This window comes from Petaurus breviceps, unplaced genomic scaffold (genome assembly GCF_028583685.1).
Source record: "Petaurus breviceps papuanus isolate PSGF00001 unplaced genomic scaffold, PetGlider_PUasm1.0 207, whole genome shotgun sequence".
NCBI lineage: Eukaryota > Metazoa > Chordata > Mammalia > Diprotodontia > Petauridae > Petaurus > Petaurus breviceps.
The window spans coordinates 8282059-8299594 of NW_027185850.1; the positions used below are offsets into that span (position 1 = coordinate 8282059).

The 17536-nt window shown below is 46.1% G+C and overlaps 1 protein-coding gene and 1 long non-coding RNA gene across 2 annotated transcripts in view; one reads left to right on the forward strand and one right to left on the reverse strand.

Moving 5' to 3' along the window:
- Nucleotides 1-9806: 9806 nt before the first annotated feature.
- LOC138164879 (uncharacterized) lies at nt 9807-11824 on the forward strand. Its single transcript, XR_011169207.1, has 3 exons — nt 9807-10332; nt 11261-11299; nt 11610-11824. It is a non-coding gene; the product is annotated as an uncharacterized lncRNA (long non-coding RNA).
- The window catches only part of LOC138164878 (interleukin-12 receptor subunit beta-2-like), an 83317-nt gene continuing 76149 nt past the window's right edge, over nt 10369-17536 (reverse strand). Inside the window, exons 14-16 of the mRNA XM_069092812.1 lie at nt 14941-15028; nt 14480-14579; nt 10369-11675 (exon numbers count right to left, since the gene is read on the reverse strand). Coding sequence (XP_068948913.1) covers nt 11130-11675; nt 14480-14579; nt 14941-15028 — 734 coding nt within the window. The 3' untranslated portion in view covers nt 10369-11129. The remainder of the gene's footprint in view (nt 11676-14479; nt 14580-14940; nt 15029-17536) is intronic.

Below are 17536 nucleotides of genomic sequence, written 5' to 3' on the forward strand. Positions count from 1 at the left end.
GTAGGAGTTCAGGGGGAAAAAGCCTAAGGTGCTATAGATATTGTCTGTTGACCTTTAAAAACTAAATTAAAAGAGGATTTGAAGTGATTAGGTACAATCTAATAGTCTAGACTCAATGAGAAAGGGGGAGGTGGTAGCTGTAGAGGGCAGGGGATGAATAATGGGCAAAAAGCATGTTAGCATTAGTCTAATGGTAGCTCAGTACAGATGGTCCCCCCGGGCTCTGTTGTAACTCAGAGCTTCTCTTAAGGCATGCACTGATAAGGCAGGAAGAGCCAGCGTTGAAAGGTGACAAGTGTTTTCACATTAATATATTGCCTGGAAAGGAGTGTGTGTAACAGGAAATGGAATCCACCACACCACTTCCCAGGAAGGTGTTTCCAGGCCCCCAGATAGCAGTTTTTGGTTGGTACTAAAATTCTGCCTCGCCACTTACCTGATCATTGTTTGTACTTGTATTTGTATATGGCACCTGGTTTTAGGCACAAGTATATTTCCCTGTCTTTTCCGTTGGTTTACAAAGCAGGCTTTTGAGTTTGATGTTGGAAGGACCTTGCTACATATCCAAGAAAAAAACAATCTTTCTGTAAAGATGATGCTGGTGTTACGTACAAGGTAATTTAGGAAATTCTGTGTGTCTACCCAGATAGAGATTTGGACAAATGTATTTCTTCTTAGGCCATCAAGGGAATCATGTTAACAGAAGAAGTGTAAATCTAGAATTATCAAAGAATTTGTCAGTAATTAAGATATAACAATATAACTATAAAGCTTGATGGGAAATGCCCTACACAGTGGTTTAGTACTTTACATGGCATTGGACATATGCTTAGAATTGAACTACTTTTCTTGGTTCCCACAAATACTTGGTAATTCCCTTTTGTAGGTTAGGAAATTGAAAAATAACTTATTTGTCCGAAGCCCATAAAAAGTGACCTGTTGATGGGACACCAACCCTTCTCCATGAACATTTGCTTAATAATCATTTCTGAGCAAAGTAAAGACAGCTTCAGGGGCTATCTGCAGGCTGCCCATTTAGGAAAATATATTACCTTCGTGCCATTAATTATTATTGGGTAGTATTCAACTTGGAGTTAGGAAGACCTGAGTTCATCTTAGCTCAAATATTAGCTGTGACCTGAGGCAAGTCCCTTAAACCTCATTGCCAGCTTCCTCATCTCTAAAAAGGAGATAATACTGGATTTTGAGTTTTAACCGTCATAGGACCAAACCTAAAAATGTGGCAAGTTTCTTTTTTGCAATTGAGACTTAGTCCCTTGGTAGCCCTGATGGATTTGAGTGTATTGGAGGAATCGTCAATCCTTTTCTAAGCATTTTCGGTTTTATGAGGGAAAAACTTATCACCAGGATGGCTGGCACTATAATCTGGGGACTCGGACTCATTACTTTCCTGTATATCTTGATGATACAGTCAGTACTTGGCTTTTCGTATTTCTTTTTTTCCTTTGAATCATGACTGCATTTAGTTGAATTATTTTGGAGTGGGAAAGGAGATCCTCTTAGGAGAATTTCACACCATTCCCTCAATGGTCAGTGGTTTGGGGAGTAAGAACTTGATTCTCCGAGACTAGTCACCAGATGTTTCTCAAATACTTCTGTGATTTAGTGTGATGAGATTAACTTACCATTTGCCTCATTCACAGGTGTCTTAGATGTTCAGAGTGAGGGAAGCTTTAGGACAGAAGTCATTTTCCTGTTAGCCATGAGATTGTGTTCTTTATAACATCTCCCTGGGGTAGTCTTTGCCTCGCTGATGTTAGGTTCATGAAGTTTCTCGTTTGCCCTGAGATTATTTTACTATTATGATTGAAAACAAGCTTAATATTTTGATTGGATGATCCGTTAGGTTTTTCTGGCCTTATGGGACCTTTGAATATTGAAACCTGAGTCACACCGTGTTTATGTAAGAGTTCACGGTTATAGGAATTAGTGAGCATACCGAGGGCAAATGTATTTAGCAGCAGACCTTGAATGTTTTGATTTTATAGTTAGCTTGGCCTTCTTTGGAAGCAGTTGCTTGCCAAGCACAGCAAAGCCAATTACTCTAATGGTTAAATTGTCAGTTGACCTCAGGGCCCAGTTACACACTACAGTTGGTATTAGCCTCTCACACACGTGATGGGTAAGCAAGAGCGGCCAAACCACCTAGAGAAGGAATCAGATGCATTTCATACCAGATGGAGAGTTTTCCCAGGTTTTCCTGCTGTAGCATACTTTAATAACGCAGACTGCCCTGTAAGAGCCGATGGAGACCAGAGGTGCATCATACTGACTGGGGCTTTGGTGTCTTCGTTAAGTCAATCAGCAGGCTCTTGGTGGGGATCAGCATCTTCATAGTTCCAGACTGACAGACTTGAAGGTTTCAGAGTGCCCACTTTCCTTTTTGAAATAAGCAAAAATCTAGCATGCCTATCTGACAATTTATGCATAACCAAGACAGGATTCCACCAATAAGTAGTTGTAACTGAAAACATTTCCTAGTGATCTGAAAGAGAAAACCTTGCAGAAGAAAGGGGATGGTGTTGACTGCTTCTGCAGCCTCCTCTAAGTGCTGCCAAGAACTTGACCTTTTTCAAGCAAGAGTGCGCCTCTCCCTGGCCTTAGCCTTATCAGAATGGTGATGGGTGGTCACCGAGTTGGAGCTGTGCGACTCGGAAAATGCCTGCAGAACATGCCCGTTTTGAAGAGAGCATCTCCTGCCGAAGAATGACTTTGGTGCTTTTAACCAAACTGGTTCATTTTAATGCAGTTAAAAACATGTCATTTGCTGTATCAATAACCATGTCTTTTAAACAAGGCATGCCATTGTTTTATGAAAAGCTGTTTCTCTAGTTGCTTTGAAAGCCATCCTGCTGTATCAGTATCACGATGGAAGAACTTGGAAGAGAGATGGAGAATAGCTTGGTAAAAACATGGCAAACTCATTTTCATGAGCTTTGGGAGAGGCAAAGGAAGCCAGTTGTGTCCGAGTCCACTGAGAAGAGACCTAGGGGAATCCCAGCTGAGTTTACCAGGCTCTGAAGAAAAGGAAAGGAGGGAAATGGATACGTTTCTTTGCTTTGTGATAGAAATCAAATAAAATGGTTCTGTTTCTAAACAAAACCGTGGAAAGTCCCATTTTCTCCTGAAGAGAGTCTGTGTCTCACCCTACACACTCGGGGCTCCAACATTGTCAACACCTGTATTTTCAATGGGCATTGGCTGTCTTGTCAACTGGGACAGGTGGGAAGTGATGAGAGTGGCATTTTAAGCAGGTGAGCAGGGATGAGGGCAGGTCTGGAAGGCCTGTTCTCAGCTTCTTTTCATTAGTTTTCATCTAGCTTTACCTTAAAAGTACATTGCTCGGGGCGGCCAGGTAGCACAGCGAGTAAGAGCACTGGCTCCAGTGTCCAGATGACCTAGGGATGGAATCCGGGCTCAGACACTTAGCATCCACCCAGAAACACCTGGCCGTGTAACCTTGAGCAAGTTACTTAACCCCAATTGCTTTAAAAAAAAAAAAGTACATTGCTCTGGTGTATTTTGGGCTGCCTTGAGATTAAACAGAAGCTAAGTACCTTCCTAGTGCAGTGAATAGAGCGATGGACCTGGAATCAAGAAGACCTGAGTTCAAATCCAGCCTCAAACACTAGCTGTGTGACCCTAAGCAAGTCACTTGACCCTATTTGCCTCAGTTTCCTCATATGTAAAAATGAGCTGGAGAAGGAAATGGTAATCACTCTAGTATCTTTTGAACATGACTGAACAAGAAAGTACCTACCATACCTGCTTTAAGTTCCTTGTTTAAGCATCCTATTTTTCCCTGTGAAGCTAAGAAGAGATAGATGAAAGAAGTTTTGGGTTTTTCCCCCCTACTTGGTGTAAAATGTTCTTTTCCAGGCAATTGCAGTCCTTCATGTCTGGGACAATATTTCCTTAACCAGAAGTACCTGAAGGAAGTTACTGAGCTTTAAAATTTTTAATGTGGTCCCCGTTCTAAAATGGGAGGCATGGTAGTGTTCACTGGAGATCAGCAGACTGAAGCTTTAGGTGTTAACTGCCTCTGGAATCATGTGTATGTCCATATAAAGTCCTACAGAAACATGCTCAGCCCTCGCTCCTGCAAGCAGCTGGCTTCCTGAAGCTGTAACACCCACAGGATGCTCCCGTGGGCTCCACTAGCCAGGGTTAGTTAGTGCAAAGCAGATGAGCAGCTTGGCTCCCAGTCTGACTCAGGAGCTATTCGGGTCCAGCAGAAGATGAACTTCAGGGTTGCTTCTGATTGGTAAATCATGGTGTGGCTTAAACTTGGAATGCAGAACTGGGCCTGTGTGCATCCTTGGGAGCAAGGTGTGACTTTGAAAATGCTCTCTGGACTGATTCTGGACTTTTAAATTTACCTGGCGGGTTGCTGAGCAGACTTTGGAATTACCCTGTTTACAATGCTAGCCACTGGCTGTGATGTATACAGGAGGAGAGAGGACCTGGCTTTCTTACATCCTATGTCCTGGATGGCCAAATTCACCCTGTTTTGGTTGAGTATGACCATCCAGGAAAATCGTGTGTTACATTGGGGCCGACTTCTGTTTTAGGGAACAGCAGGTGCATCCCTTAGGTTCCGGTGGTCATGTTGGTTAGCTTTGTTGTTAAATTTCTCTTGTCTTCATTAGGTAACAAAATGAGCTCAACACTCACACATATGTGTGAATTGAAAGACTGAATTACTTTGGCTCACTGAATGTCTTCACAGAATGACAGTTATAGTCAAGGTATAGGGACTTTGGGCTAACAGAATTTTTAAAAGAAGAATGAGATGAGACATAACATTTATGACATTCCTGGCAGTCTTCTGCAGGATGCTGTGGGACATGCTTGCTTATTTACAGGAATAACAGTGGGATAGAATGGTTCCAATGAGGGGTCCCTCCCTTTTAAAAATAGATTGTATTCCAGTGGCCTCTTCAGGCCTTTCCTCAGTTTAGCCAGAGCTCGTAATGGAATGCATAGTGAAGGTACTGGTTTGTGTTCTTCTGCACTGATGCCAATGACTGGGAGAGAAGCTGCAGGATCAGCCAAGAGGCTGTTACCAAATGGGCCTCTTCCAGGCCGTCTCGTTCCAGTGGACTGCTTCCATTAATGTGTCCTAGGCCTCGTGGTGTAGAAGGGATTCTGCTTTTGGGGGCTCTCCCGGCAGATTGCAGAGAGAACAATCGGGCAACAGAATGGCCCTCTGCTAGGAGGCCGGCCCCACAGCATGGATTGTTTCAGGGGATTCGAAAAGACAGACGACCATCTACAAAACCAGGGGCACTGATCGATGGCGGTGTGGGGGAGGAAACGAAAGAGAGAAATTACACGGGGTTCTTCAACCCCTTCCACCTCCTCAAGGTGCGGGGCTTGGTTTTCTTTGGCACAGAGTGGCTGGCCCTGCTGGGGTTTGTCTGTTCCTGTAATTGCTACCTTCTAAAAACAACCTCAGGGATGCTTAAAATGGACAGTACAGGGCTCTGGCTTGTGGCTCGTGTCTGCGATGGTGCTTTCTTTATCCCTGAAGTCTTAGCAGAATTACACTCTTGTCACACACACACACACACACACACACACACACACACACACACGAGCCTGGCCCCTAAAGTGGATGGGGGGAGGGAAGCGGGAGGAAGCAGGGCTTCACATAGTTCACACTGGTGCAGCCTGAGCTGCTGGGTGTCTGCAGCTCTGATTTTTTTTCTGACTTCAATCTATGAATGTCCATAATGGCCAACTGCAAATATGAATTTTAAGGAAGAAGGAATATGGAGGTGGGCGGGGGGAGAGAAGAATGGGGGCAGGGTGGAGAAAGGGGGGAAGGAAAAGCAGAGACAGGTGAATTGTCTTCTGCTTTTCTTAAGGGCTCCAGGAGAAGCTGACAGAAGCAGCCCCAATCTCTGAGGAGGAGGCCACTTTCTTCAGGAAATTGTGGTGAAGATGGGTCAGGTGAGAGGATATAAGGATGTGGCTGCCTGATATCTGAGTTCACATTTATGTTGTACCTGAAAGTCTAAAGCACATCACGTACAAGCCTGGATCCTTGAGGAAAACCTGGGCAGGGAGGCACTACTGTTATGACCAATTGATGGAGGAGGCAATGGACTGAAATTTGGTGACACAGTCTCCCTCTCTCTTGCATGTGACAGAACCCAGCAAAGGAGACAGATTCAGGGGAGAGAAGAGGAAATGGGCCCAGGGCCACTGTTAGATGCCTCCTCCCTTCTCCCCCTACCTTTTCCCCTTGGAGCCCAGCTACCCTGAGTCTGAAAAGCAGCTTTCCTACAAGGTAGTATTTGGGGAGCCCTGTGACCAATGGAGATGAGCCAACGGACATATTTGTAGTCATTAAAATTGGGCGAAATCCAAAAACTAGATGTGAGCTTTCCACTGGGAAATTAGACTTATTTAAAAAAAAAAAAGAGAGATTAAGAAAGGTCCAGGGCAGCGACAGGTCCCATGACTCAGTAACTGTATAAGGTAGGTGAAAAAGTATCTCCGTTTTACAGATGGGGAAACTGAGGTAACTTGCCTCGTAAGTAGCAATTTAACCTGGGTGTCTCCTGTCTCCTGGCCCAGGGCCTGTCCATTCCCAAACATCTTTCTTTTTTTTTTTTTTATTAATTCTTTAATTTACTAATTTGTTTCTTTCCTTTTAATTTACAGGATTCAATTCCACAATTCCTTGAATTTCACATTTTGTCCCCCTCCCTCTCCTCCCCCCCCATGGCGTCTTATAATCAAGTATAGGATCTGTAGATACTTTCACATTATACAATGGTCAGGTTATAAGGATGGATTGTACCAGCTGGGATGAAAAATGGTATAGAGGACATAAAATCAAATAAGAGAACAAAAAAGATCAGGTATTTTGCTTCCACCTGGATATAAATTTAGTTCTTTCTAGTTCTTTCTCTGGATGCACGTTTTTCTCTCCATCATGCGTCTTTTGGGATTGACATATCCCTGCATTGTTGAGAAGAGTCCAGTCTATCAAAGTTGGTCATCACACATATGTTGTGTCCGTAATTGTGTACAAATTCCTCCTGGTTCTACTCTTCTCACTCAGCATCAGTTCTTTTAAGCCTCTCCAGGTAAATATGAAGACCGCCTGCTCCCCGTTTCTTATAGCGCAATAATATTCCATAACATGCATATACCACAACTTGTTCAGCCATTCCCCAATTGATGGACACCCCCTTAATTTCCAATTCTTTGCCACCCAAACATCTTTCAAAGTCAAATTCATTCATTTCGAAAAAGAAATAGAGAAGGTAGGAATAGGAAAGATGTCAGCTCTGGAAAGAAGTCATTGAAAACGTGTTGTGCAGAACCATAGATTTGGGGCTGGAAAGGACCTCGTACATTCTTCAGTTCAAGCATCTATTTGCAGATAAGGAAACAAGAGGCTCAGAGAGCAGGGGCACTGGGCCATGAGCATGTTCTCCATCTCGTTCTGCCATTTGTAACCCAGAGGGGAGCTGACGTTGGTCCCAGACGTTTTGGTGCCAGCCCTTGTGAAAGGCTGGGAGCCCAAGGAGAGGAAGGAAGCATGCCCTGAAGCCCGCAGGTATAAGCCTGGTGTGGGCAGATGCCTAGAAGTGCCCTTCTGTGCTGAGGAAATCCGGATCATTTCCCACCAGGTGAGTGAGGATACCGGCCCCGAGATCTGTGACCTTAGAGAAATTCATCTGTATAACTGAGCACCAGCTGCAGGCTGGGGTAGTCAGGCCAGGCGCTGTCAGGGACAGGGGCTGAAGGCCCAGCACCATCCAGGCTAGGGAGCTCGAGCCAGGTGCTGTCCGGGACGAGGGGTGAGGAGGCTCATGCTGGGCACTGTCCAGGCCGGGGGGCCAGAACAGAAGCCCCTCTTCCTCTCCAGGCTGAGCTCACCTTCCATCAGAGGAGACCAGAGCTCTGCCAAGGAAGGGAAGGGATGTCTGGGCCCTTGGAAAAAGGCAGGATTTTAGCCTTGGTCTTTGGCTGACCAGAGGAAGTCCCTTTCCTCCCAGCCCCAGGCTGTGACCACAGAGTTCACTATGGGTGGGTTTCGTCTAAATGGGGGCAGGGAGTTCCCACCCAAAGTTCTACTTCTCTGACATTTGGACAGCTCTGGTCAGGATTGGAGGAGGAAATGTGTCATCATGGAGAATTCTGAAGGTCCTTGAGTGGATCATAAGAGGGGGGAACAAGCATCTACTGCATCACTACGTGGCCAGTGGTGGGCTACGTGCTTTGAGGGGGTGAGGCTAACATTATCACTATTTTACTGTTGAAGAAGGGAAGTGACTCACCCAGGGTCACACAACTCCTGTGTCTCCCTGACTCCAGGCTGAGTGCACTAGAAGGTATAGAAGAATAGCAAAGATTCTGCCCAGTTCACAGTTGTGCTTGGGGCTATCCCTGTGCCCAGGAAGGGAGTCTTCTTCCTCTTCTCTCTGGTACAAGATGCCCCCGGTCCCCAGGTGGGTGCTTGTTCACACTGGGGCCAGGGTTCAGCGAACCCTCCTTCCCACTGGTATTATGACAATCTTGTCAATATTGTGTTTTCCTAATAGAACAACAAAGGACCCTCTCCCTTCCCGTCTCCACCTGTTATGAGAAGTTGGGGTCAGCGCCACGCGGCCTGAGCATGGATGGTCATCTTATGGCTTGGCCTCGGTTCAGAAGAATGGCTCTGGTCTCCAAGAGCACCTACCTCCCCTCTCCCCAGAGCCCGAGCAGAGGGTCGTCTCCCACAACCGGATCACTTGGGCCTTGGACGCTCTACACTCCCTACAGAAAGTCTGGGGGTTTGGGGGCTTAGGGTTAGGATCCTTCGAGGCAGGCCTGTCAGCAGGGACAAGCCTGACATCAGCCCACATGTTTGTGGCATTTTAGGGGCTGCTACGTGGAGACAGGCAGAGTCTCACTCACAATCACCCTCTGCCATAGGGTCTGAATCAGCCAAGGTCATGGAGCCAGAAAACATCAAGCAGGATTCATACCCAGGTCTCCCTGGGACACGCACATGTCAGGAGACAAGCCGCGACGGGGTGCGACGTGGCTTTTCCCTCCCAACCTTGACCTTGGATCCCCCCAACAGCATATGTTGCTCACATCAATAACTGTTTTACATTGTCCTAGCTTCTGATGTGTCTACCTCCCTGCCTTACCTATTAGATAAGATAAAGTGTTTAGTAAACCTTAAACTCGAGCATTTATTAAGTACCTATTAGATGCTTAGCCCTGTGCTAATAAACTTTGGAAACAGGAACACAAAGACCATCCCAAAGATTAGAAGCAAAGTCTACTGACACATAGAGCAGGGGTCCTTGGCTTGGGGGCTCCGAACTGCGTATTAAACATATGATGACAACGATTTCAATGTGACTGCTTCCCTTGGTATTTTATTTTTAAGGACTAGATTCTGAGAAGGGGCCCCTGGGCAGTGCTGGGGACAGAATCCCGATTCTGGACTTGGAGGATCTGGAATCTCATTCTGCCTCTGACATGATCTGTGTGACCTTAGGGGCGAGATGAACTCTTCTGGGCCTCAGTTTCCTCATCTGTAAAGTTGATGATTACCCATTATCCACCCATTAAGCTTGAGGTTTCTTCCTTCTCTAAATTTATGCTCCTGTGACTGTGTCTAACAGCAGGTTGTGTGTGTGTGGGGGGGGGGGGGGGGGGGGGTCCGGTTGATCAGACCTGCCCCGGGTTGAACGGAATCTCACAGTGAAGAGCATCCAGATATGTAGTTTTTTTTAAAAAAAAACAAACAAACCCAAACACAGCAGGTCTTCTCCTCAGTTTACAGAAATGAAATCCAAACTGGCCTTCTTGTGCAGCATGTGGCACACAGGCCTTTAGGATCATAGAGCTAGAAGGCCAGCGCGTCCAACCACCCCATTTTACAGATGAGGAAACTAAGGCATGGAAAAGTGCAAAGACTTATCCAGGGTCATGCAGTTCGTAAATGTCTAAGGTAAGACTTGAACTCAGGTCTTGGGGACCCCATGATACTGCTCTTTGTAAACTGTGAACTGGTATAGAGAGGTGAGTTGTTTTTGGATTCTCAGGCTGGGTGGGGCTGAGATGCCATCTCTGGCCAGAGTCTAAATTGGAGGAACACGGGAAGGAGTGGTTTCTGCTGCCGACCAAACTGGTTTTCAAAGCAAACCCTTGCTTCAAAAATACCTCTTTGAAGGGCAACAGGTGTGGCATCAGCTGGCTTGGACTGAATCTGGAAAACCCTGCAGTTTTCCACTCCACGCAGCCCTTCTGCACTGGGGAAGAAGCATTCACAGAACACCAGATTTGGGGGTGAGTCGATTGAACACACATTTTAAAGCCCCTAAGATTTTCACCAAGTGAATGTGGGTAATATTTCTTATCTAACAGTTATCCAGCATTTTTAATCCCATCTCCACATGCCCTGAAACATCACCCTCACCTCATTTCTCATTGTCTTCCTTGTGACAAAGAAAAAGGATTAAGCAAAGCCATCTTCTTCAGAAAGCACAGCACCGTGTGCCTGTAGGCCTCCACCTCTCAGCTCCAGGGAGGAGACAGTTTTGTCCTCTCTCCTCCAGGACTCCTTAGCTCAGAATCCAGCTGTGTGTCCATCTCCACTCCCTTCGTGCTGCACCCCTTCCTACAAATCTTCCCCCATTCTCTGAATCCCTCCCATTGCTCATGGCAGCGCTATCTCATTACCTTCCTATAAAACAGGCTTGTTTTCTAATCACCCAATGGATGGGCAGCCGTGTTATTTCCAGAATCATGAGATTTAGTCATTCCTCCTAAGGCTTTAATTAAACCCCTAGAATGCTGTGGGTACAAAAGTAAACAATGGTATAGTCCCTGCCCTCAAGAGGCTTGTGTTCTAGTTACAAAATCGGTATGTGATGCACTCTAAAGATAAAAGCCGTGAGGTGTCTGACCTTGGTTACTTGGGCTGATTGGGGGGGTGCCCAGGTGGGGAAAGCCCCCTGCTTTGGTTGGGGTGCTGGACAATCCTCCCGGGAGGACGGGATGCACTGTGACTGTTCAAGATAACCAGACCATGGGATGGAAAGTGTGATGGTGGCATCCTGGAAAGTCCTGCAGCATGTGGTCAGCTAGTGAGTAATGGGTCCAGAGTGAATCTTAACTCTGTCCAGGGTCAGCTTCTCTCCACAGATGAGGGGATGAAATGAGCCCTTTGGGAAGATGGACAAAGACAGACTCTGCAGTTCACTGTCTTCCACAGGGTCTGCGGCAATGGGAGGCAGGTACTCCAGGTTTGAAGGTAAGTAATCTATGTTGGCAGGCAGGTAGACCACCGGGATGTCCTTAAGGGGGCTGACTGGGTCCTTTGCCTTTGGTCCCCCAGATCCCATCGCCCTGTACGGGTCAGTCACTTGTTCTTTCTCAGTCTGGCGTGACCCTGGTGTTGAGGGGTGGGAGACGTCATATTCTACCCCAACTTCGAAGGACTTTGGAGCCTGAAGCCAGCTTTCTCTACCTGGCTCCTGGAGGTCGTGGTTTCTTGGCCAACAAGAGGGATGTGTCTCCCGGAGGGTTGGGGTTGATTTTTGGAGAACTTCTTTGATTTCAAGAGTTTCAGGCTCTTCAGAACTGGTCCAGCTGTTGGAGAGACTTTCAAAATGGAGCTGCATTTCATCCTGATGGAAGGAGGGAAGAGAGACACACACACAAATTATACTGAGCCTTTGTCTGTTTAAAAATGTTTTTTTTTAACATGACTTCTAAAATATCTTCCTTCCTCACACCCTGAGCCATCCCTCGAATAAAAGAATAAAAATTGAAAGAAGGGAGAAGCCAGTCACCAAAACCAACCAATATATCAACCAATGTTGACTATATATTCAGCATTTTACACTTTTAGTTGCCTGTCTCTGACAGAAAAGGGAGGAGGCCCAGCTCAGAGAGCCATCTTTTCTTTTACTGAGGTTTTGAAGGATGTTTCTTTAGGGTAAAAGAACACAGTATTAATCATTGATTTCCCCAGCTCAGGCACAAGGAAAGGATGAAGACCCCCATAGAGTGTATTGTTCTGGAAAGAACACTGGAGCAGAGATCTCGAGATGCAAGTTCCATTGTATTTCTGCCACTTGTCAGTGTGGACGAGTCACTTGGCCTCAGTTTCCCCATCAGTCATGTTGGCCAATCAGAAAGGATCTGAGGTCCTTTCTGGCTCTAGAATTCTGACTCCTCAAGGAATCATGCTGGTAAGGTGCCACATTCTGCCCCTCGACTCTATGACTTTTATGGTGGACCAAGAATAACTTACTCAGCAAAACTGAGCACAACCCTATAATCCTCCAGGGGAAAAATTGAAATGAAACAAGGAACTACCAAGTATACCTGATAAAAAGTCCAGAGCTGCATAGAAGTTGAAATGCAAACTCAAGAGATTAGGAAAACTTAGAAAAATAAACATAACTGAGCAATCATAAGAGGCTAATATTGGATAAGTTACTTGCATTCTAATACAGGGGCATGACAGATGTGTCCCCTCTGAACCTTACCGTCAGGGGTCAAAGACACGGCGTCTAATTAGAAGGCCAAGGAGGAGTCTGATTATATTTTGATGATTTTAAACGAAGAAAAGAAAGGGAGGAGAAAAGGGATAATCCAGGGGTAGGTGAGGCAGGGGAAGGTTAGCAAAAAATATCTCCCATGATCAGGCAAGCAGAAGGCTACAGAAACACCTCCATCTGAACATGGTGAAGGAAGGAAGAACATGTATACAGACTTGGACACAGATATACATTTCACTCAACAGGAAGCGGAGAAAGAAGAAAAGGGGGAGTGAGAGGAGGGGTTAATCCTAAGCAAAACAAACTAAAAATACACAAAAATATGTGTAGCAGCTCTTTTCGTGGTGGTAAAGAATTAGAAACTGTGGGGGTGCCTATCAATTGGGGAAGGGCTAGCAAGTTATGATATAAGAATGTGATTGAATGCTATTGTGGTATACGGAATGATGAAGGGGATGTTTCCAAAGAAACCTAAGAAGGTTTGGATGAACTGATGCAGAGTGAGGTGAACAGACGCAGAACAATTTATACAATGGCAACTATACTGAAAGGCTTGCACACTTTGGAAGACTTAGGAACTCTGACGTCAGAGGGTTTACAGGGATACAGGCTACCTACCTCCTGGTACAATAGTGAAGAATGAGAAATCTGTATTTTGGGACGTGGCCAGAATAGTACTTGTTTTACGTGACTGTACATGTTTAAAAGAGTTTTCTTTTTCTTTCTCAGTTGGGAGGGGAGGGCAGAAAAAAGAGAGAAGGTATATTTTTCTAATTAAAAAAATTATTTTAAAATGCTAAATGGGACTCTCAGTTGCCTTAACATTTTTTCTCCTTTAGGGATTCCAACTGCTTTTGAGTAAAAGAATACTTTGAGTGGGGCTTGTGGGTATGTTAGTGACAAGGGAAAGAAGGGGAGATCATTTTTTAAAAGAATTCAAAGGTATGCCCTTTGCATTTAGGAAACATCTTTTCCTTTCAAGTTTCCAGTTTGGTGGCTGAGCACTTTTGATCCTGGAAAACAGTGAGTCAGGAAATGTTTCAGTGTTGTCACTATGGGGGCCTTTCCACAGGGCCGGAAGTGCCTTGGAGGGTAGACAATCTGACAATCCCAGCCTTAGGTGTTTAGGGGCAAGAGAGAAAAAGGAGAGGGTAGGAGGCAGCTGGGTAGCCATAGAAGAGGTTTTTAAACAACAATGATAATATTCCTTTACAGAGTACTTTAAAGTTTTCACAACATTTTACACACATTATCTCATTGACTTAGAAAACATTTAGTCCAGCCTCTGTTTTACAGATGAGGAAACAGCCTCAGAGAGAGGATGCGAATTGCCCAGATCAGATCAGACATCAAGATTTGCCATGCAGGCTGGCCAGCAGCCTTGGAGGAGACCTCCAGAAGGTCTGTTCATTTGTGCCTTTGAAAGCTCCGTGTCTCCCTGTGTGTATGGAATGATGTGTGTGGGACCAAGGGAGGAAAAAGAGTGCTTCTAAAGAGCAAGACCAGCAACCTGGCATTCTAGGATCATACATAGAGGGTGCTATGGGCATTTAAAGATGAGGAAACTGAGGCCCGGGGAGGTTAAGTGATGTGCTCAGGGCACACAGCCAGTAAGCGTCACCACAGTACAAGATGTGAACCTCGGTCTTCTTGTCTCCACATCTGGTGATTCTACCTTCCTTTGCCCTGCCTCTAAGCCAAGTACCAGAGAGGTCTTCATTTGGTCTCTGAGCATCTGGTTCAGAAAATCCACTTGTTCCTATTGGCCTTGGATCCAGGAAGAAAACAGACTATGATGCAAGCAGGTGACATTTAAAGTTCACCAGTGACACCGAGATACCGATGGCAAGCCTTCCTTTCTCTCTCAGCCTCAGTGTCCTAGTCTGTAAGATGAGTGGAGTTGGGCTAGGCACTCCAGCACTTACCGCCATGATGGGATATTTCCTGGCCCACATGCTGTTGGCTGGGTCTGGGATCTCCTGATTATACCACCGGGGTTGTAGGGCAGAGATGACTGAAAGCATTCTGCAATGAAAGCAACCAATTAAAAGCCCATGTGGGGCCCCCAAGGCCTGGGGCTTCTTGCTTTGCTGAAAGGGCAGGATCTGCTTTTAGAAATATGCTTGACAAAACTCTAAGTGCCTTTGTATTAGCAGCCTGAAGGCCGGCATTGGGAGCAGTCTGGCTGAATACTGTTGGATGCTGTATGTGTGGATTTCTGCCCTGACTGTCAATATGGAAACATGTCCAACATGGTGGCTCCTCCACAGGATCTGGAAGCCAAGGCTCAAGGCCCAGGACTCAGAGACCTTGCCAGGGCCATTAGCGCTGTGCTCAGAGATGGCTTGCTCTTCACTGGTGCTGTGAGGGTGAACAGTAAACTTACTTTGCTCGAATTCGAGGCATGGAAAAAATCCCCACTATCACAAGGGCCACGGCGATCATCGCCACCAGCACGTTCCAGTCAGGAGCATCTGAAACATTAGGAAGCTGGCTTCAGTCGCCTTCAGAGCGCCATCTGAAGGCTCTGGGCAGACTGCTTCACCCCTGCCTCAGTTTCCTCATCTGTGAAATGAGGCTATAACAGCACCTACCTTTCAGGGCTGGTGTGAGGGTCAAATCTGATAACAGTCATTATCACAGCAGGCACTTAAGAGACTTGGGTTTCCTTTCTTCTCTCCTATGCATCTCCCCTACCCATCCTGGCCCCCAAGACTTGACTGACCATGCTGGGAAACAGAACTGAGTTCCTCTTGGTTCAGCAGACACAACTAAAGCTGCTGCCCAAGAATGATTCCGAAATCCTAAGAGAAAGTGCTGCAATCTGGCCCTGGGAAGAGCCTAAAGGTGGTGGGGGTGCAGTAGAGGAACTGACATGGGCTCTAGAGTCCTGCAATGGCCCTTAACCTTCGGTCTGTGAACTTGGCTGGGAGAAGCAGGACACTACTCACACCAGTCCCTAACTGAAATCCGGTATTTCCTTCAGTTCGGAATCACTCAACAAACCTTTGTCAGCATTCGAAATCCTAGACAGCTCATATCCCATCATGGTTGTTAGAGATACATGGAATCGTCACTTAACTTTGAACATACAGACTGATCAGAGCAGCTACTGGATTTCATGTTTTTCCATTCTACAGATGTTCATCAATCTAACTGGTTTCCTTTACAATCCTCTGTATTTATTTGATGCATTTAAAGTCATGATTCTGAGAAGGGCTCCAGACTGCTGGTGGGGGATGGGGGTCTGAGATTCTAAAAGGGTTAAGGACCCCTGCTCTAACATGGCCAAGCTGCAGATTAGCTGCTGACCTTGTTCACAGGATTCCAGCCCAGGGCTTCTGACGCCAAAGCCAGTGATCAGAAGACCTGAGTTGAAATCCTGCCTCAGAGACTTACCTACCTGGCTGATGTTGGGCAGTCTGTAAGCATTTATTAAGCACCCAAGTCTTTGGTCCTCTCCAGCCTCCACTCCTGAGCCTCCAGACTACCTCTACCATGCCCCAGAAGCTCCTCTTCCTAAAAGTTCCCTCACCCCTGGGCTTCTCACACTGGAAGTCCTTTCAACCCTTCCGTGGTCCCTTCCTTGGACTGGACAGCTCCTCCCAGAAAGTCCATTTTAAGAAGAACTTTCAAGCCAGCCATGCCTTCGTTCCAGGCTCCCCCCTCCTTCTTTTTAGGTGCCCCCCCCCCACTAGAAGGTAAGCTCCCCGCAGGCAGGGCCCATCTTTCAACTTATATTTGTATGCCCATAGTTTAGCACTAACTCAGGACTTGTGGACTTGACTAGAAAACCTCCAGTGTCCCTTCCTAGATCCATGATGCTGCTGTAACCCTCTGCCTGGCTACCTCTGCCTGCTCTCCAAATGAGGTAACTGGGAGGGACAGGCCAACTCAGACTCTCACCCTAAGCAACCTCATAAAAAGCCAGAACAACTTGTTTGAGTTTGCAGCTCACGCAGATAAAGCCACACCTGCAGGCAGCGTGGACAGGGGGGCTGGTGCAGCCAGGGCCTATGTCGTGCTCAGATGTTACCATGGACATGAATTATGAGGAAATGCTGGAAAAAAGGACCCATTGATCAGAAATCTCTGTAGAAAGGGAAGTAAGGGGGTGATAGGTACCCTACTGACGGATAAATGAAAAGTCTGGAGTTTGGGTTGAAAATTTTGGGTTGTTCACAAGAACAAGAGAGGAAGGGAGGAAGGAAGGGAGGGAGGAAGGGAGGGAAGGAGGGAGGAAGGGAGGGAAGAAAGGAGGGAGGGAGGAGTGAGAGAGCGATTTGCCCAAGGTCATACATACACAAATATATACATGGGATATGAACCCAGGTCCCCTGACTTGAGAGTCAATGCTCTTTTAAAATAATTTCTAAATTACTTTTGTCTTATATATCACCTCTCTCGATCAGAGTGGGAGCTCTTGGAGAGCAGACACTGTCTCAAACTTTCTATGTGTCCCCAGGGCTTAGCATGGTGCTTGGAAACAGCGAGTGCTTAATAAATGCTTTTTTCCATTAATTTATTTGTGAACGCATGGATTGAAAATGTGACCATCATATGACAGTGCTGGCCTTCTTTCCTTGTCTTCTGATGACTTCTCTTAGTTTCTGTATCTATAAAATGGGAATAACAATACCAGTAATTCCTGCCTTGGAGGTTGGTGGTGAAATAAAGAATCACAAGCTCAGTGTGAACGTGAAGTCCCTCACAGGTTAGCTGGGATAGCTCTCAGCCATTCCTCCTCCTCCTACAGAAGCTCGGGTTCATATTCGGATAATACCTCACAGCTGTAGCACACAAGTGTATCAAATGCTTCTGTCCCAACCTTGGAGGGAAGTAGAGCAGCCCAGCACCACACAAGTTAGGAAGTACTGGAGTAGGACTTGGAAAAAGAACGCCACCAGAACAAGATAAGGGAAGGAAGGAAAGGAGGAAGGCAGGGAGGAGAAAAAGAAAGAAGGGAGGGGGAGGAAGGAGAA